Source organism: Malaclemys terrapin, chromosome 8, assembly GCF_027887155.1.
Source record: "Malaclemys terrapin pileata isolate rMalTer1 chromosome 8, rMalTer1.hap1, whole genome shotgun sequence".
NCBI classification, from domain to species: domain Eukaryota; kingdom Metazoa; phylum Chordata; order Testudines; family Emydidae; genus Malaclemys; species Malaclemys terrapin.
This window is the reverse complement of record NC_071512.1, coordinates 20,234,968-20,255,586: the sequence shown is the minus strand read 5'-3', so window position 1 is coordinate 20,255,586 and position 20,619 is coordinate 20,234,968. Positions and strand designations below refer to the sequence as shown.

Below are 20,619 nucleotides of genomic sequence, written 5' to 3'. Positions count from 1 at the left end.
AATTCTTCTATCTTTCGTTCTGAACCAACCAATTAAAACGTTCCACTTTTTTCAAACTCCAGTACAGATTAGATTCTTTATTTTAAGTTTTTAACTGTACACACTGAAATATTAATTTCTGGATTGAAAGCACAGTAGGCCTGTTTTGTTCACAGTGTAAAGCAGTGGTAACTCCTTGAAGTCACACTGGTGTAAAACCAGTATAAGTGTGATGAGACTTGGCTCATGGTCTTTCAAGCTGTAAGAGACTTGAATTAAAAATAGAGTAATAAAAACGTGGGCTAACATCTAGGTTGCATATGTCAGACAGCTTACTTCTGAGCACAGCTGAAGTACTCTTGTGGTTTTTTTAATTATAACATTTACACTTCTTTTTTGGAGTAAGAATAATAGATGTAGATACAGAAGTTTTGGGGGGGACCTGGTGCATGTTCATTGTGGGCAGCCTTAAGGGGTGGAAACTGCTAGGTCTTAGATATTTTAGGTGATTGGTATACTTTGGATTGTCAACTAACCTGGTATGGTTGATGTTGAAGGAAAGTGGATAATGATCACATGGCCTGTAAAACTCATTGCTTGATAGTACAGCTCCTGGAGTGAGAAATGAGTTATAATTCTCAGTACTTTTTGAGTACAAACACTAGCTAACTTATAACGGATTGTCTGTGTTTGATAGAGGCATTATTTAGTGGTCAGAGGATACCATCTCTGATGCATCATACCACTTAACCCTATACGCCAGTTTTCCCAACTGTACAATGAACAAATTATTTATCTGCATCAGAGAGATTCCTTGAGGATCAAGCATATAAAACCCTATGAGACGATTTATTTGAGGTACAGTAGAACCTCAGAGTTACAAACACCAGAGTTAGGAACTGACCGATCAATCTCATACCTCATTTGGAACCAGAAAGTACGCAATCAGGCAGCAGAAACCAAAAAAAGCAAATATTGTACAGTACTGTGTTAAACACAAACTACTAAAAATAAAGTGAAAGTTTAAAAAGATTTGACATGGTAAGGAAACTGTTTCTGTGCTTGTTTCGTTTAAATTAAAATGGTTAAAACAGCATATTTCTTCTGCATGGTAAAGTTTCAAAGCTGTATTGTTATTTTTCAGGTGTAAACTTTTGAAAGAACAACCATAACTTTTTGTTCAGAGTTCCCAACTTTTCAGAGTTAGGAACAACCTCCATTCCCAAGGTGTTCGTAACTCTGAGCTTCTACTGCAACACAGAATAACCAATATATAGGAAAATCTTTCTAACAGATTGGTGCTAGGGCAGTGTTTCCCAAACTTGGGACACTGCTTGTTTAGGGAAAGCCCCTGGTGGGCCAGGCCAGTTTGTTTACCTGCTGCATGCGCAGGTCCAGCTGATCGCGGCTCCCACTGGCCGCGGTTTGCCGCTCCAGGCCAGTGGGAGCTGCAGGAAGCGGCGCAGGCCAAGGGACGTACCGGCCGCCGCTTCCCGCAGCTCCCATTGGCCTGGAGCTGCGATCGGCCGGACCTGCGGACATGGCAGGTAAACAAACCGGCCCGGCCCACCAGGGGCTTTCCCTAAACAAGAGGCGTCCCAAGTTTGGGAAACTGTGCTAGGGGATGATTACTTGAATGTGTTGTCTTAGGCTTTAAAGTGTAGCCTGTGCCAAGACTCATTTTAAGAAAAAATAAACACTTCTGTTTTTGTTCATTTACATTTCCTACAGGTTTCTGGATGGCATGGGCAATTGGATTATATTTTTATCAGTTGTTTGATAATGGATAAATTGACTACACTTGCACACTTCTTGGCTATAAAATATGTGAGTTTGAATATTTTGTGTTGAGATGGCAGTTAATATCATAACTTTTTTCATTTCCATAAATATAAAATATAATTCCACAATACGAGGACTTAGAATAAGTTTACATTTCCCTTCACCCAGAAGTTTTCTGAACATTAAGGATTTCTTCCTTCTCTGCGCCCCTCACATCCTCCTCAAAGACTCTGCTCTAACCCTGTACCCTGCACTGGCAGAAGAGTGGAGACGATGACTTCATATTCTACATCTCTATAGCATTGCTTATGCTAGGACACTCCTTCCAAAAGATCAGTTATATAATTGCTTAGTTTTGTTTTCGTTTTCTCTCTTCATTGTTCTTTTTCTAACAGTGAATTCCCTTGAAACATAAGCAGAAGAAACCAGTTTCATCATTATCTCTTGTGGAAAGTAATTCTTTTCTAGTTTTACAATACTTTGGTAAAATCCATATACTAATTAATCCCTTTCACAGTTAAAATTGATTCCTAAAAGTATTAAAAGATCTTAAGAATTAATTGAAAGCTGTTAATAACTTGCCTGAAAATAGTGTAACCTGTAGCACTTGAATACAGATGAAAATACAAAACAGTCCTTCACTGCTGCACTTAACCTGCTGCAGTTTTCCACTTTGTCTGATGAGGTTTTTCTCGAATAAGATGTCCATGCAGCAGGTGTTCGGAGGAAAGTGGTGCTGGTAGTATTAGAGTTTAAAGATGAATGTAGTGTAGTGGTTAGAGCAAGAATATGAATCAAGATATCTGGGTACTATCCCCAATTCTTCCACTGACTTGCTGTGACCTGGAGCAAGTCACTTAACTTTCCTGTACTTCAAATTCCCTGTCCTTTTAGAAGAGGAATAATGATGCTTACCTTTTGAGATCCGTGGGCTTACGGTGCTATTGTTTGAATATGTTGCTATTAGCACCTACAGCAGCAGAACAGTGAGGCAGGCAGGGCTCAATGATTTAAAAATATTATTTGGTCTGATATGTCCATTCAAACACCAGCCCCTTTGCCCACCCCAAAATCCACAGAAAAGTTAACATTTTATTACAAAAGGGATAGGTGGTTGGTGGGTTTTTTAAGAATCTTAAGTGCAACAATATTGTTTAAAGTCTCTTTGAAATATGACATGCAGTGAAAAAGCAGTGATCAGTTGCTGGCATCTATTAGTCTGCTTATGTAATATGCAGAAATGAAGCATGCCTGAGTAACCTTTGAGCTATTTGGCTGAAATTCTTGCATAAGGATATGTGTTCAAATAAACTATGAATTTACTCTTTATAATCTAGTTACCATACTCTTCTTGTTTGCTGTAGTAGTTAAAGTTATTAATAGTATGGATCACTGTTTTGTGCAGTTATAGCCCAGTGGATGCCTGCTTGCAGACAACGGGTTCTGTTTAATACAGTGGTGGCCAACCTGTGGCCCGCAGGCTGCACGCGGCCCATCAGGGTAATCCACTGGCAGGCCGCCAGACAGTTTGTTTATATTTGCATGGCCGCACACTGTTCCCAGTGGCCGCGGTTCGCCGTTCCTGGCCAATGGGAGCTGTGGGAAGTGTCGCAGGCCGCAGGGATGTGCTGGCTGCCGCTTCCCACAGCTCCCATTGCCCGGGAACGGCAAACTGCAGCCACTGGAAGCTGTGGGTGGCCATGCAAATGTAAACAAACTGGCGGCCCGCCAGCGGATTATCCTGATGGGCCGCAGGTTGCCCACCCTGGTTAATAGTACCACTTACAGGTCTTGAAAACCAGTCTGCTTTTGTCAAATAGAAATTTTGTTTTGGGAGAGTGATCTCACTGGGGAGAGGGAGCAGAGCAACTGGAGCTGCTGGTTCTTTCTTCTGAGGGAAAGAGGCAAACCTGGAAGCAATATGATCTTCGGGCCTACTACTCTAAGATGAAGAGTGGAAGAATTTGATAGCAGAAAAGTTCAGCAGGGCAGCATTTTCTTAAACTGTGGGAGGAGAGCTGGGGAGTAGAGTGTCCTGAGCTGTTCCTTGCTTTTCAGGATGGGAGGAGAAGCCAAAAGGCACAATGGCTCAGGTTGTGCTGCTGCAGTTTTATCAGGATCCTGGTGTTGGAGGAGGTGAGGGAAATGAGCCTCTGGGCAGGTGCAGGTGGATGCATATACAGGTTTTGGGGGGGGAGTTTCAACATGTATTTATGAACTCATAGACATTAAGGCGAGAAGGGACCATCATAATCATCTATTGTTGGAGGAAGACATTCCACCCTTCAAAAAAAGAGATCCATCTTCAGTGGGTTGGGGCGAGAAAGGGGAATGAGACTTAAAATATAAGGGAAGAGGTAATAGAACAGAACTTAATGTAGGGAGACAAAGGGGGGTCATGGGGAAGAGATGTTGTCCATAACAGAAAACAAAGTGAAATAAACTTAGGAAGAGGAAAGAAGCTATAACAAAAACACAGGAGACAAATCTAGTTAACTTAAAAAAAAAATTATTGTTAATGCTACAGCTAAGTACAGTACACACACCTAGCATATACTCAAGTGAGGTTCTTACCCACGAAAGCTTATGCTCCCAGTACTTCTGTTAGTCTCAAAGGTGCCACAGGACCCTCTGTTGCTTCTAGCATATACTGTTGTTCTTCTTAAATTACATGGGCATAGTTTTGGGGGATGTGACATCTCTGGCATTCTTCACCTATGCTAATAGGCTTTGTCCTCAGGCCTAACAGGTGTTTGGGGAAACTTTAAAGTTATATTTCTTCATCTTCCAAATCATGTACAAATATTAATACCAATAAAATATTGATTAGTACACATGGGAAGTCATGAAAACATGTTTTCTCCTCCCTTTCTTCTGGTATTAAAAATGGAACTTTGACATATTAATAGCAGCTGAAACACTTCTTATGATAGTGAAAATGTAACTGTTTATGTAAGGCACTTTAACTCTGTAACTAAGTGCTTAGCTGCTGTGATAATAGGCACTGTGCAAGTTCTTAACAAAAGATATAGCTATATTTACTATTTTCAGACTGTACAAAATGTGCATCTAACATCACAAACATGAAATAGCAATCTTGCTCATAACTAATTAAAGTACAAAATTCATATTGCAGATTGAGGTGCACTGTATATTGTAAAGCCATTCAGCTAGATTCTCTTGCAGTTGTTTGGAAATTTCTCTTTGGGGTTTCTTTTGAGTGAATTTAATGCTGGTGAAAGGTGATGGATTTACAACCTGGGAGAATAAAATATAACACAGGAAGTGGCAATGCGAGCTCCCCTGCACTACCACATCAATGTAACAACCCTGACATTGGAGGGTCCAGCTTGAAAGTTGTCTCTGTGGTTCATTTAGCATTTCTATTAAGATCCACCAGCAAGATAATCAGTTAGAAAACTCCACTGAACAGGGGTTGGTTATAACTTTATGATCACAACCCACGTGGAGCATCAGTGATTTAGAAGTGAAAGGGTGTATTACATTACCAATGCCCAGTATCCTTTAATGTTTATTTAAGGAATTAATGGAACTCTCTTAAAGGGCCAGTGATCCCATACAACTGTGCAAGTGTACTGATCTTCAGTATTACTTATACTCCTATTCTAGGCCCCCCTTCAGTTCTTTCCATTCATTCAAATTTGTATTCAGTATGCTGAATCCTGATCTGCAGCACCCCTGCTAGTCTGGTCTAGTGTGGTCTTAAGCACAGACTGTTTATAATGGATGAATTGTATAGTAGTTTTATGTAGATAAATAGGTCCTTTGAGATCCACGAACTCATTTTCCTTTCCAACCAATTCAGATTTTAAACCCATGTTTCCATAGACATTGTCGATTGGTGCATTAAATTATAATCTACCAGCCCCAGAAAATGTTAAGTAAGTTTAATTTTTTTTTTGTTTTATCATAAAGATTTTGATGATTCCAGGGAATTTAGGAATGGAAAAAAATAAAAGGCAGACCTGCTCTATAGTAAATGTGGAGAACATGGAAGACTAAGAATCTCTAACTGCATCATTAGCTTGTGCCCCTCACTGTTTCTTACCATTTAATTGTCTTGTCCTTAAAACTACCAGTAAAGACCAGAGGTTACCCATAGAGTATGAACATTAGCATTTATCTAAGTATGATTGAAGTACCATCATTGAAGTGTTCTGATGAGATTTTGGACTAAGAACAAAAACTTACAAGATATATGAAAAAGAATGATTATTTGAATACATTCTGCCTAGTCAAGTAAGGGCACGAGACATTTGAGAATATGACACTATGAGTTTATGTTGGAGATCAACAACTACCATACTTAAATTTATGAGCGTTTGATACGTTCCTTAATAACCTTCATAACACTTGCAGACTCTAGAGATTGAGGAGCAGAGAACCTTTTGGGAAGTGTCAAATCATTACTGAACCCATTGCCATAGGGCTTTGGGCAAAATTCTGCCCCGACTTTATACCTTGTGTATCAAAGGCAGTGGGGTTGTATGGATTGTAAAAAGGCAGAATTTGACCTTGACACTCCATAGACTTGCAGTTTCAGATATTCTGGATGCCAAAAATCATTAAGATGCTGGCATATTAAGTTTATAGAAGATAAAATTGATCCCTTTGAACATACAGAATTGCAAAGAGACTCTGACGTGTAGATTAGTATTGAAAGATGAGATCTATTTCCTCAACCCTGCCTCCCGTCCTCCATCCCCCCAGCTACAAATATAAAAAGCCAGGCTCCAAAATGAGTTTCCATACTTTTTTTAAAATTTAAGTTAAAGTGCAAAGTTTTGCTCCTGCATTAGACTAATGAGCAATTCTATTTTGCGACCGAATGTGAAATTTCACAGCATTGAGCAAGCTTGCTCTGTAGATGTCTCTTCTTTGTGTAGTTTTCAGTGCACTGAGACAGACAAGGGCTGCACACTTGATGCCCTGAGGCAGTCTCCCAGAAAGTTTAAACATCAGTTGTCACAAAAATAAAAAAGGGATTGTTGGAAATATGAGGCTAGAAAGAAAATCTTACTTCAGAAAAGACTGGCTGGTTTTTATTTGACATGTAGGCCCTAAAAGGGGTGGCTTCATTGGAAGCATAAGCATTGTCTTACTGAGGACCTGTCTTGCCTAGTTAAAATTTGGGCTATCTGAAACTTTGTGGGTTTTTATTTTTGTTGTTGTTGTTGTTTATATTTGTGATTCTGCCATTTAAAAACCACTTTATTTTGCTGTGGCATGAGCTTTGTTTGCATTCTGTTTCACTTACCTTAAGATATAAATGACTTTTTAAAAATACTAAATTCAATATACAAAATGTTAGACTACCTCAGTGGGAAGGAATAATTTACCTTCCTGTGTTAGTTCGTCTATAAAGGGATTCTTTTTTTCCTGGCATGTTTACTCTGCTGTAGGAGAACATTACTAGTGCTATTTCTGCATTTAAAAATGACAATAAACTTAAGTAATCTGAGCAAGTGGTTTCACTTTTAGAAGAGATTTGTGTGCAAAATAAAAAAATTACATTAAAAGAAATGGAAATATGTTTCAACTGATATTCCTGCACTGTTGTTTCAGGGTTGATAGTTGGGATTTCGGTTTAATACTTATACAACACTGCTGCTGTCTGATTTATCTAGGCAGTGCATATCATTCCTTAAAGAGACTTTCATGTTTTTGGGGGTGTGGGAAGGAAGGCCAATAAATATTTGGCCAAATTCATCCCTGGTGTAACAGCCTTTGTCAGTGGAATTACACCAGGAATGAATATGGCTAGTTAGTTCTGATGTATAAATCAGTTTCTCCTGCACTCACCAGCATTTATCTTCTGAGCTTTTTGTCATGTTTGCACCAAGTACTTCGCTTTTTCATAGCCTTGCTTCCTCATGCGGTTACAAATGCAGGATTGCCTAAATAAGGGCTCCTTTCCAATCATGCATTTGAACTATCCAAGGGACTACAGAAGATATTGAGTCAAGTAAATTACTATTGAATAAATTGGATCAAAACAACCCAGGCCCAGGCAGAAGTCAGTGGAAGAATAACGAAATTGGAATTGGCCCAAACTTTAAGTTCCAATAGGAAAGTTCCCCTTTTTAATAGTGAGTGTGTCTGCTGCACTTCCCTTCTCCCACTAGATGTTACTGCATGAGAAACTGATTAAATTGTAGCTTGAGGTGGATGGGCTGAACTTGTAAGAGAAGGATGGGGAAAACACTAAAACAGGTATGCCCTCAATATCCACTTTGGAAAAGATCATGATTACATGAGTCTCATTCTAGAATTTATAGACTTTGTGATATTAAATGTATGAAGACTGTTGTTTGTATTGACCTAAAAGTATGCTGGGCACTTTCCAGACATGTGGAAAGACAGTCTCTACTCTGAAGAGCTCGCAATCTAGATAGAGGACATACAAACACAGTGAGGCAAAAGGTAATGGAAAATAGTCTAAACTAGCAGCAAGGTCTGCACGGGGATTGTTTGTTCCATGTTTTTTCATTTACACCAGGGTGCAGGAGGAGAGGAGAACTAATTCTTGTAGCATGTTCCAGCATGAGGTCTATTCAGTTTTGCAGGGGATTTTTATTTTTTGCTCCCTCAGAAATGATCATGTTGGGATACTAACTTTTTTTTCTGAAGGGAAAACCCCCCTGTATTTTTCTTCTTTTTGTGGCTCTTAATTTGTAGTGTAATAAAGGTTAACTTTTGGTGTTTGGTATGTTCATTTTACACAGAAGTCTACAAAGAGAGAAGAGCTCCGTGTGTGAAGTTATTTCAGGGAAAACCTCTATCCCTTTCATTGCATGAGTTATATGCTACCCACTGACACTGAAGTAAAGCTGGAAAGGAATCCAAAAGTGAAGAAAACAAGAAGTTTGGAATTGGATTTGGGGGATCTGGGCTTGGAAATGCCTCAGGTAAGCCTGGTGTGTGTGTTATGGTTGATTTACTTATGTAAAGTATTCCCTCCACACACATACACTGCTGCATTTTTAAAAGTATAGTTAAATTACAGGATTCTTTTGAGCTAACAAGAAACCTTCAGAAGAAGAGTATAAATTATAACAAGTGAGATGCCTTTTCCAATCTGTTTTAAGTTAAAGCCAAGATGCTGGGTAGAGTCAAAACTGTCCCCTTATAGGATTTGGCTTTATTTAATAATAAAGTAATCATCAATGGACAAACAAAACTAAAAGCTCAAGTTTTCTCCTCCGGTTTGACTGCTCTTAGAGTTGTTAACTCTCACGGCTGCTTAACCCATACCCTAGGTACCCTTTCTAGAGAGCCACTTTTACCTCTCTGTCTGTGGACGTATGAGACACCTGCAAAGAGAGCCAGTCAAACACACTTATCATCTTCCAGCAAGATCACCACCTACTAGCAAGGTGGGTTTTCAGGCAAACACCACAAATTATGACCTGCTAGTGTCCTAATTCAGAAACCTCTTGTCCAGTTCATTTCAAATTTTATAGAAGAAATTTTGACTTCTACCAGTCTGAGTCCAGTGTGACTTCTTTTGTGGATTTTAGAGGGAGACCAAAAATCAGGCTTATAGCAGTAACTCATTTGCAGCCATAACTGCCATTGCTTCATAGCATTGTTTCAGTTTGTTTGTTTGTTTTTGTTTTTAAACTGGCTGTTGGTTTTGACAGAGCATTACACTGCTCCGTTATTGTGTGTGCACACACACACAAATAGGGAGATATAATTGGTCTGGTTCTCTGACAGTCTTGTCTCCCGCTGTGACTTCTCTGGGAATACTACACTAAATGCTTACCCTTGCTGCAAAAATCAGTATAGAAATTCCATAGAATTTCTGGGCCCTGGTAGTGATACGACTGGTCATGTAGTCTCTGTCATAAAACAGGGCTCAGCAAAGTTGTCTTCCTGATGAGGGTAGGTGCCTGGAACAGTCTTTTATTACTGCAATGATTCACATACCAGCCCAACTCTAGGTGAGAGTAATGCAATGCTGCTTCCTCCCTAGCTCCCAGGACTAATGAGTGATGTCTCGTGAGGACGGGGTGGAAACAGTAAAGCAGGAGTAAAAAATAAGGAATAAGGGCAAAAAGCAGGAATGAGACTTTTTACTTATTATTTCTGTGGCCAGTAATCCTAACCTAACTGCAAAATGTTTCTACACAAAGTTCCACCTATTCCCCCAGTAGATGTGCAATTGGTTTGTAATGGAACAAATTGGTAAAATCATCAATCTCTACCCAGGATTGAAATAATTGAGGTGTACTTAAAGCTTCCAGGACTAGAATAGTAAGGGTGCTGCAAAGCAAGATTAAGGCCCACTGATGAAGCAGTGGATGAAAAACTTAGATAGTGCCCATTCACAAGAGTATTGACTAGAGCCAGGGGTATTAGTCTGTCACTTCTACAAGCACTAAAATATCACTAAGCTCACCAAACAACTGAGAATTTCAAGTCAACAACAAAAAGGAATAAATGAGCAACTATCTAGCAGCTACATGATGGATACAAATTTTAGTGTCTCATGTGGGTAAAAGCATTGGATATCGTTAACTGGCTGTTTGCTTATTTGTTCATCTAAAAGTCTTCCAAATGCAAGTATAGAACAAGTTCAAAGTTGAGGTACATGGGGTGTAGGAGTGCGCATATAATATAATATGTATATATTTATATAACTTTTGTAGCTTGCTTAACAAAATCAAACAATTTTGTTGTAGCCCAGTGTGAGCGGAATGGACCCTCCTTTTGGGGATGCCTTTCAGTGCCACACATTTTCAGAACAGACGCTGACGAGCACAGATCTCTTGGCAAATAGTTCAGATCCAGACTTCATGTATGAACTAGTAAGTTACTTTGTTTTCTCCCTTTGGGTAGCATCTTCCTTTCCCATGTAAATGAGGGGATGGTCTATAGGGAGCTGTTCAGTGAAGGTCTGCTGTCTGATTATTCACTACTACTTATTACTGATGTAGCCCCCAACCACCAGGCCACCAACTGGGATGTTTCACTTACAGGAAGCTGTTAAAACTAACCATCAGCAGAGGCTTTGGTATGTCTTATGTTCAGGAGCCTCAGATTGAGCAGATAGGTGTATGGCTGCTGGGATGTTGTATGCAGACATAAGTCCCAAACAAGATAGTCTTCTCTAGGAAAGACATTACATTCCCCCAAGTTGAGGATGAGACACATGAACAGAACAAAATGTAAACTAAGTTTATGTTGGAAATAACTAATTTTTCCTATACCAGACATGCATGGACTAGGAAAAAAGATTGCTCATATTCATTATTTGATTGATCTGGCTAGAACAAGTCTCTTCAGGGTTGGGATATCTGGCATTGGTAATGGCTGGTATGTGGAGCCCTTCTTTTCTTGGTCACTTGTATAAATCTGACCCAGGTGAGTAGGGAACTAAAGTAATTTCCATCTGATGGCTCTTTTATATATGAAATGAATTGTTGGTCTTAGTCCAGTTCCCAGTGGCCAGGTGTGCACACAATACAAAAACCCATAACACAATTGGCCAGTACCCTTGCTGGCAGTCTCAGCAGAGAAGCCCAAAATTGATGGAGCATGGAAACTATGCTCCTACCTTTCCCCTAAAAAGATACTTTAGCTCAGGGGGGGCAAACTTTTTGGGTCGAGTGCCACATCTGGGTGGGGAAATTGTATGCAGGGCCGGGGCACAGGGTTGGGGTGCGGGAGGAAGTGCGGGGTGTGGGAGGGGGTGCGGGGTGCAGGAAGGGGCTCAGGGAAGGGGGTTGGGGTGCAGGAGGGGTGCGGGGTGCAGGAGGGGGCTCAGGGCAGGGGTTGGGGTGCACAGGGGGTACAGGGTGCAGCAGGGAGCTCAGGGCAGGAGGTTGGGGTGCAGGACGGGTGTGGGGTTTATGAGGGGGCTCAGGGCAGGGAGTTGGGGTGCGAGGTGCAGGCAGGATACTTAGGGCAGGGAGTTGGGGGGCAGGGGAGAGGGGGGGTGGAGGGCTCTGTGTGGGCTGCCCTTGCCGTACCTCCAGGTATCTCCCTCGAAGCTCCCATTGGCCGTGGTTCCCCATTCCCGGCCAATGGGAGCTGTGGGGGGCGGTGCCAGGAGGCAAGGGCAACGCACGCGGAGCTCTCTGTCCCCCCACCCGGGAGCTGCTTCTGAGAGTGGCGCCGGGCCTGTGGTGCCATGGGGGTCAATAACGCGGGCCGAATCCAAAGCCCTGAGGGGCTGGATCCGGCCCTCGGGTCGTGGTTTGCCTACCCCTGCTTTAGCTCAACGCTGAGCTACTTGTGCTGTGTCTGGTTTTGGGATAAAAAGGCCTCATGTGCCATCAGGCTGGTACACTTCACCAGCACTCAGTGTTTGAGGGGTTTGTTTGTTTTTATAGACCAGGCAGCTGGATGGTCTGTAAAATGTGCCTTGTTATCTTGTCTTATTATGCACAGGACAGAGAAATGGACTATCAACAGAGCTCCAGAGACAACTTCCTTTCTATGGAGGACTGCAAAGATATTGAAAATCTAGAGTCTTTTACAGACATCCTGGATAATGAAGCTGCTTTCACCTCAAACTGGGAGCAGTGGGACACATATTGTGAAGACTTAACTAAGTACACCAAACTAACCAGCTGTGACATCTGGGGAACAAAAGAAGTGGATTACCTGGGCCTTGATGATTTCTCAAGCCCATACCAAGATGAAGAGGTGATAAGTAAAACTCCAACTCTGGCCCAGCTTAACAGTGAGGACTCTCAACCTGTGTCAGATTCACTTTATTACTCGGATTCACTCTTCAGTGTAAAACAAAACCCTTTAACTTCTCTGTTACCGGGGAAAAAAATCACAAGTAGAGCAGCAGCCCCTGTGTGTTCCTCAAAGAACATTCAGGCTGAGGCACCTTTGTCAGACTGTGTTCAAAAGGCAAGCAAGCCCACTTCAAGCACACAAATCATGAAGACCAATGTGTACAATAATGAGAAGGTGAACAGTCACGTTGAATGTAAAGACTATGTTAAAAAGGCAAAAGTAAAGATCAGTCCATTACCACAAAGCAGACCAGTGTTGAGCCAGGCACATGCAGATGCAGCAAAGGAGAACACCTGCTATTGTGGAGCTGTAGCAAAGAGACAAGAGAGGAAAGGGATAGATTCCCTTCAGAGTCATAATACTCCTATTTTGCCTTTTAAAGAGACTCAGGAGCTGCTCCTCAGCCCACCCCAGGAACCTCCAGGGCTAGTTGTGGGGGAGAGCAGCCTTTCTGCCAGCACATCTGTCTCAGATCCTTCACAGAAGAAAGAAGAGCACAATTATTCTCTCTTTGTCACAGACAGTTTGGGTGAGCAGCCAACCAAAGGAGACCCTGAAGAGGATGAGGAAGATGAGGAAGATATTGAAGATGAGGACCATGATGAGGGGTTTGGCAGTGAGCATGAACTGTCTGAAAATGATGATGAGGAAGAAGATTATGAGGAAGACAAAGATGATGACATCAGTGATACTTTCTCTGAACCAGGTTTGTTGAATTTTGTGGTATTAGGAGGTGGGCAACTCTTTCTGCCAAGCAAGTATTGGGGAAAATATGCTTTGGAATGATTTATAGATATAGATAGTAACACTTACATAGGACCTTCCATCCAAGGATTTCAAATGCAAACATGAAACCTCACAGCACCCCATTAGGTAGGTATTCTGCCCGTTTCACAGAGAAGGTCAAGGTCACAAAGAGTCAGTAGTAAAATCAGGAAGAGAATGTAGAATTCTTGACTCCCAGCTTACTAGACACTACTGCATGTATCTATCCATCCCTTTCCTAGGCTGGGATGTATTGAGTCAATTGCTTGATAGTGGGATACACAGAGCCTTACAGCTCTGCAATAGGTTGTTTCTTTTAGTGTATCAAGAGAATTTTTATCCCCTGACAGTTGCCTGGGTAGCCCATGTGAAATCAGTTGATAGTCTGTCTAGATCAGGGATCTCAGACACAAATCACCACGAGGGCCACATGAGGACTAGTATAATGGCCCGAGGGCCGCATCAGTGAAACCTTTTAATACAATGATAGAAAAATATAGTCAAAAATGAAGAGTAATATAGTATGCTATTAAAAGTCAATGTATTAACCTTTTAAAAACTGTTATACAAAGCGGGGTTTTAATAAAATATAAACACCTGTAACTATTCCTTATGTGGCTGGGGGGAGGGGAGCTTGGCTGCTGGTGGAGTCGGTGCCTATGGCGGGCCGCAGGAAATAACTCTGTGGCCCACGGGCTGCATGTTTGAGACCCCTGGTTTAGATCCTACTGGACAATTGTCCATAATACACAGATCAATCCTATAATTGTCCCTAATTGGCCCCCTATTGGCAGTCTCAGAGAGCAAGCATTCAATGGGACTGTGGAGACAGAACTCTTCTCTCATCTGCAAGTAGAAAACAGAGAACTAACCCTCATCTGGAAGGTGACAATGCAGTAACTATTACAGTAAAGATTAAATATAAGCAAAGAGGCCTGTAGCTAAGGGGCCTAGTTTTATTAGTGGGTATACACATTTTACACAACTTTCTAGCATAGAATAGCCATTAACAGCTTTTACAAACACTTGACAATATATAACTTTGGGGAGGAAACTCAAAAGGCAGTTAAAAAATTCCACTTTAAATCAGCAATCTCAGTCAAGCATGTTTGTAAGGAAGAAGTCATGAGTAGACCTTGTATAAAACAATGTATTGGGTATTCAGTATGCTCTATATTACTTCTACATGTACATTACAAGTCTTTATTAACATCCTCTAAGCTTTTCCTCTTCGTTGCTTCTGTAGGGAATCCTCTCAACTAATTCTTTTTCTGAAGCTTTGAGTGGCTTCTGTTACGTTTTTGTGTGGTATGACTTGATTGCCGTACTGCAGGGTTCGGCAACCTTTCAGAAGTGGTGTGCCGAGTCTTCATTTATTCACTCTAATTGAAGGTTTCGCATGCCAGTCATACATTTTAACGGTTTTAGAAGGTCTCTTTCTATAAGACTATAATATATAACTAAACTCTTGTTGTATGTAAAGTAAATAAGGTTTTTAAAATGTTTAAGAAGCTTCATTTAAAATTAAATTAAAATGCAGAGCCCCCCAGACCGGTGGCCAGGACCCGGGCAGTGTGAGTGCCACTGAAAATCAGCTCCCATGCTGCCTTTGGCACCCGTGCCATATGTTGCCTACCCCTGCCGTACTGTATAATTCCTGGCCCACTATGCCACATTATTAGGTTCCCATGTTTAATAATATGTAATCTTGAAAAGGATTTTTTTTTAACTGCTGGAATTTCAGTTAGTGGCATTGCATTAATTGCTCTTTTGAAAGTTTTTTCTGACCAGCAATCCCTTCCACCTTCTATTAAATACTACTGCTCCTACGTGCAGCGTAACTAAGAAATAAAAAAGCCTCTTGGTCTATAAAAGCTCACTGGAGCTTCAAGTAAATAATGAAGGTCATTTATTCCAAGCGTGGAACTAAAAGATTAAATCACCATATAGTCTAATTATACCGTACCAGGGTTTTTGTTGCGTCTTTATTTTTCTAATCCAGCATGGAGCTTTGGCTACGCCAAAGTGTATCCCAGCCTAAATACACCTAGATGGGAAGGAGGAAGTGATGTAATAAGCATAGAGCAGGAAGACTTCATTCTGTTATACTGAAACTAAAGGTAGAGAGTTAAATTTGACACAGAGATGCATTTCACTGAAAGGACAAAGAACATACTGTTTTTATTGACTCCTATCATGTATATTTTCTACTTTGATTCACCTTTCCCTCCCCCCTGTATTTCTGTGGGTTTATGAAGCACTGACTCATCTGAAACAATGATAAACTAATAATCTGCATGTTCCTTCATTATCCATAGTTTAAAGGATATCCTAAAAGTGGATGGCCAATCTCTATTGAGCAACAACTGTTTTGAGGTCTTCTCCTCCTCACACAGTCATTGTCAAGTCATCTTATGTGCACTGCATCTGCAGCTGAAAAGAGGGATAATCTAGTAAATAAATGAAAATTACACTTTGGGCAGGGGTTGGTGACTCAGTCTATTTAACTACAGTCTCCCTTTGTCAGGCCAGCACTGAGTTGCCTTTCTGACATGGAGACAGGAGTGTAGCTAATGTATGGTAAGAGCATTAGGAGCCCAAACTTCAGCAAAGGTCAACTGACAATGCATGGGATTCCAGGTGGGTTGTCTAGGTTCTCTCTCACACTAGCTAATAGAGGACCAACTGTTTTAAAAACAGAATTCCTCTCTGCCTTTTCCATTATACAGTAATAAAACTAGGGCACTAGTTCCTAAATTGATATATGTACCATTTCTGGGCATTCTAGGCTCTACTTTCCTAGAATACTGAGAATTGATGCAGCATCTTCCGACCTAGGAGTATTTAGGCTGGGATACACTTTAGCGTAGCCAAAGCTCCATGCTGGATTCGAATATTCAGTAGAATAAGAGCACTAGCTGGTTCATCTGAGGTCTAGCTGGTAAATTGCTTAGAAAGACTGGGAACTGCTGATTTAGCAAGATGTCATTTAACTTTCAATCATGATATAAATCAGCAAGCAAGAAACATTTACTCTTGGTCTGCATTTTACTCAGTTACTTTTCTAAAGAAAGGTTGATACTTAACAGTTGCAGATCACCATTTTTAATGGTTCCTTACCAGTGAAATATAGCCATTACACTAAATTTAATAAATCCTTTGGACAGCCAGGAGCATAACTATACATATATGTTAAGTTATACAATTGCTTAAATAAATACATTTGTTCAGTGTCTTAATTATTACATTTTGTTATGTTAGAAAACGATGAATGACACATTTTTTATTTACTAGATTAATATTTTATTAATGATTTGTGTCCAGCTGCATTTGGATGGAAATAGGAATTCAACTAAAATGCCCCCAAACTGCACAATATTTTTATTAGTTAAAAAAAAAAACTACCTAAAATGTGCTGGGTACATAAGAAAGATTTATGAAAACATGTTTTGATATTTCAAACTGATTTATTAAATAAATAAAGTCTTATCTGTAGCTAGTGAATTGAACTGATTTTCTTATCACTGTGTTCTTCAAGATTTTAGAACTAGTAGATCTCATTCAACTCCCACTCAGTTTCTTGACTTTTAATGAATTAGTCATTGAACTGACATAGTTGAACAAACTGAAATTAAAAAATATTCTCACTGAACCTGAAGAAGCTACTACTGGTATCAAATGCTGGGTTAGCACTTCAAATTTAATTTTAAATTATGGTTAAAATACTTTTTTTTTTTAAATCATCCATTTTTATTCACCCTGCAAAGTGTCTCAAGCTCCAAAATGTTCTTGCCAGAAAACCAGGTCCAGAAGGATTTCTACAGACTTGTATACTTCTTTTTCAAATCCCTGAACCCTAATAATACTGGGTAGTTACAGGGTAACAAAATGGGGTAGGTCACAGAGTGCATTTTAAATCCTAAACAAGAGTGCGAGGGTCTTTCCTTATCCTTACCATGAATTGTATGTGATTTTTGGGATTAGGATGACCGCTCATACACTGTTCAGGAAAAAATTACCAGACATGCATGTCTGGGTTTTTTGTTTGTGAACTCTTTGTTTTAGTTGTTTTTTACAATGCACAATTGATGGTTAAGAAATCATGTTCTCTGGCTTAGACACTGACTTTGTGTGACATTGGGTAAGTCACTTAACTTATCTGTATTTCAGTTTCTGTCTTTGTAAAATACTTTTCTACCTCAATATGGTGTTGCAAGGCTAAATCACTTAATATTTGCAAAGCTCTTTGAAACTCTGTGAGGCAGAGGTTTTCAAATGGTGGCGTGTGCCATCCTATGGGGAAATGGAGGACCGTTCGGGGGGTAAGTGGTGATGCCAGCCCCATGTGTCAGGGCTCGGGGAAGGAGCTCCACCTCCACTCCCTGACTCATCTCAGCGAGCCGCCCTGTGGGTCAGTGTCAACATCTGCTGCAGCTGAGCGGAATTCCGCTCAAGGCAGCCTCCACGCCCAGCACTGGCTCCACCCCCACAGACCGTCTCACGTGCTTTTTTCCCCACCCTGAAAACCTGGGATGGGAGGGGCAGATATTGTGTCTATTTCTGTCTGGGTTGGGGGACACAACCAAAAATTGTAACTCAAAGGGGGGCTCAGCTCAAAAAGTTTGAAAACCACTGATTTGAGGGAAGATTCTTCTCTTGATTATCGCAGGTAGCTTATTGGATGCAGACTCCCTTACTTTTGCACATAGGATGTAGCAAAGAATGCATTTGGTAGGGTTGATCATATTCTTAACTTTCAGTACCCATTTCTTTTACTAGACCAGCGGTTCTCAAACTTCAGCAACCTGAGGACCACCATTTTGATGTAAAATTTGTCACAGATCCCCAAGCCCTCCACTCAGCCCAGGCCACACCCCCACTCCACCCCTTCCCCCAAGGCCCCACCTCTGCCCCTCCTCTTCCCCATCTCTTTCCGCCTCCTCCCCCTCCCTCCCAATGCCTCCTGCACACCGCTGAACAGCTGTTCCATGGCATGCAGGAGGCACTGGGAGGGAGGGGGAGGAGTTGATCAGCGGGGCCGGCAGCCCCAGACATGACTCGCAGACCCCAGTTTGAGAAACCCTGTACTAGACTCTAAACTGAGGGCACTTGCGTTGATAGCTGCCCCTCTGGAATGACTTGATCTAGGCAAGGTCAAAATCAAACTAGATCATTTTCCCTTCCCTTCCCTTCCCAATGGCCCCAATACATCATCTTGTAAAGCAACTCTTGAAAAGAATGGGTCCAACTAATTGAAAACTAATAACCCATCTGTTTACAGAATGCCCTGAATGTCTAATATCTACCCAGCCATGTCATTATCTGGAGAATCTTTGTTTGGTAACTTTTCTGTTCTCCTTGTGTCTTGGGACACTGTTCTAAAGAGGAACGGCTCAGTAATCTAAACTTCAGATTTGAAATATCCTTGGAATCACAGTGTGAATTTTGTTATGTATTTTGATGGTCCTGTAAGCCATTTCAGTTTTGTTTTTGTACAGTATAAAGCTTTATTAATTTAGAATGCCCAAAGGTGCCCAAAGAGTCATAGGAGTTAACATGACCCAGTCACTTGTGTAAAAATTACAGTATTAAGCAAGATTCGGGGTTTGGTTTATAGCAATGTCAGCCTGCTTAGTACCATGACAAACACCCCATTAAAAATCCTTTTAACCTTTTGTTAAAGATACAGAGAAAGAAAGAAAAACAGTTAAAGCATTTCAAATGAAAGCCTGAATTAATACTTTATATTTTAAAACAAATATTATTAAACAGTAGGAAAAGGTGTACACAAAATACTTACCTTCAGAAATGGAAGCGATTCCATCATTGGTCTGTCAAGCAACGTCTTTCACCTGTTCATTCTTCCCTCCCTCCTGTCCTTGACTATCTGTTAGAATTAAAGTCAGGATCATCTTTAAGTTCTGTTAGGGTTAATTTGGTGACTATGACAGTCTTTCATTCCTCATCTGAGGGATTATCAGTGTTGGCTGATTCCACAACAGTGGGATTCATGAAGGGATTGAGAAGGCTTTTTCTTTAGATTAGAGAACCCACTCCTATGTGGGATTTAAATTTAGTACTTAAATGTCTTATGAAACACCCTTTCGAACCAGTGGCCACTTGTTATTCTCTTCTTTACATGTCCATGAAGGCTGCTTGTTGGTGGCCATCACTTCTGCCTGAAGAGTTGGGGAAATACGGACTTTAATTGTGGACCCTCCCTTTATAGTGTTTTTCAGGGACAAAATTTCATTACATTCGCATCTTAAGTTTCTTTCTCAGGTGTTGACTGAGTTTCACATCAACCAAGTCCTCCATCTCCAAGGTTTTTTTCCTCCAAAGCTACATCAGACCAGGGAGGATGCTGCCTTACCTGGATGTCAGGAGAGTGTTAACCTTCTGTTTGGGCAGAACCAGATCATTTAGAGGGTCTCCCAGGTGTTTGTCTCAATTGCTGACAGGCCCAAAGAGTCCATAATCTCCTCCCAGAGACTCTCAAGGTGGATTTCTGAGTAATGTTACTTCTTGTTATGAATTTGCCAATATACACCCTTCTCCTAGAGTGTGAGCCCATTCTGAAAGATCTCTTTCTACCTCGGTGGCGTTACTTAGAATCATAGAACAGTAGTGCTGGAAGGGACTTTGAGAAGTCATCAAGACCAGCCTCCTGTGCTGAGGCAGGACCAAGTAAACCTAGACCATCCTTGACAGGTATTTATCCAATCTGTTTTTTAAAACTTCCAATAATGGGGATTCCACAGCCTCCCTTGGAAGCCTATTCCAGAGTTTAAATGCCTTTATAGTTAGAACGTTTTTCCAAATATCTAACCTAAATCTCCCTTGCTGCAGATTAAGCCCATTACTACTTGTCCTACCTTCAGTGGACATGGAGAATGACTGATCACAATCCTCTTTATAGCAGCCCTTAACATATTTGAAGACTAACAGCTCCCTCCCCCGCCACCTTTTCTTTTCTCAGGACTAAACATGCCCAGTTTTTTTAACCTTTTCTCATAGGTCAGGTTTTCTCAGCCTTTTATCTTTTTTGTTGCTCTCCTCTTGACTCTCTCCAATTGTCCACATATTTCCTAAAGCGTGATGCCCAGAATTGGACACCGTCCTCCAGCTGAGGCCTCACCAGTGCTGAGTAAAGTGGGACCGTTATCTCCCGTGTCTTACATACAACACTCCTGTTAATATACTCCATAACGATATTAGCCTTTTTCACAACTTTTTCACATTGCTTGATTTAGGGCAAGTGGCCTTAAACACATTCCCATTATTGAGATCTGCAAGGCTTGGACCTTGATACAT

General features: G+C 40.9%; 1 protein-coding gene across 1 annotated transcript in view; it reads left to right on the top strand.

Moving 5' to 3' along the window:
• CREBRF (CREB3 regulatory factor) overlaps positions 1-20,619 on the top strand; it is a 35,757-nt gene that overhangs the window by 2,694 nt on the left and 12,444 nt on the right. The window contains exons 2-4 of the mRNA XM_054037895.1: positions 8,508-8,690; positions 10,470-10,595; positions 12,181-13,246. Coding sequence (XP_053893870.1) covers positions 8,577-8,690; positions 10,470-10,595; positions 12,181-13,246 — 1,306 coding nt within the window. The 5' untranslated portion in view covers positions 8,508-8,576. The remainder of the gene's footprint in view (positions 1-8,507; positions 8,691-10,469; positions 10,596-12,180; positions 13,247-20,619) is intronic.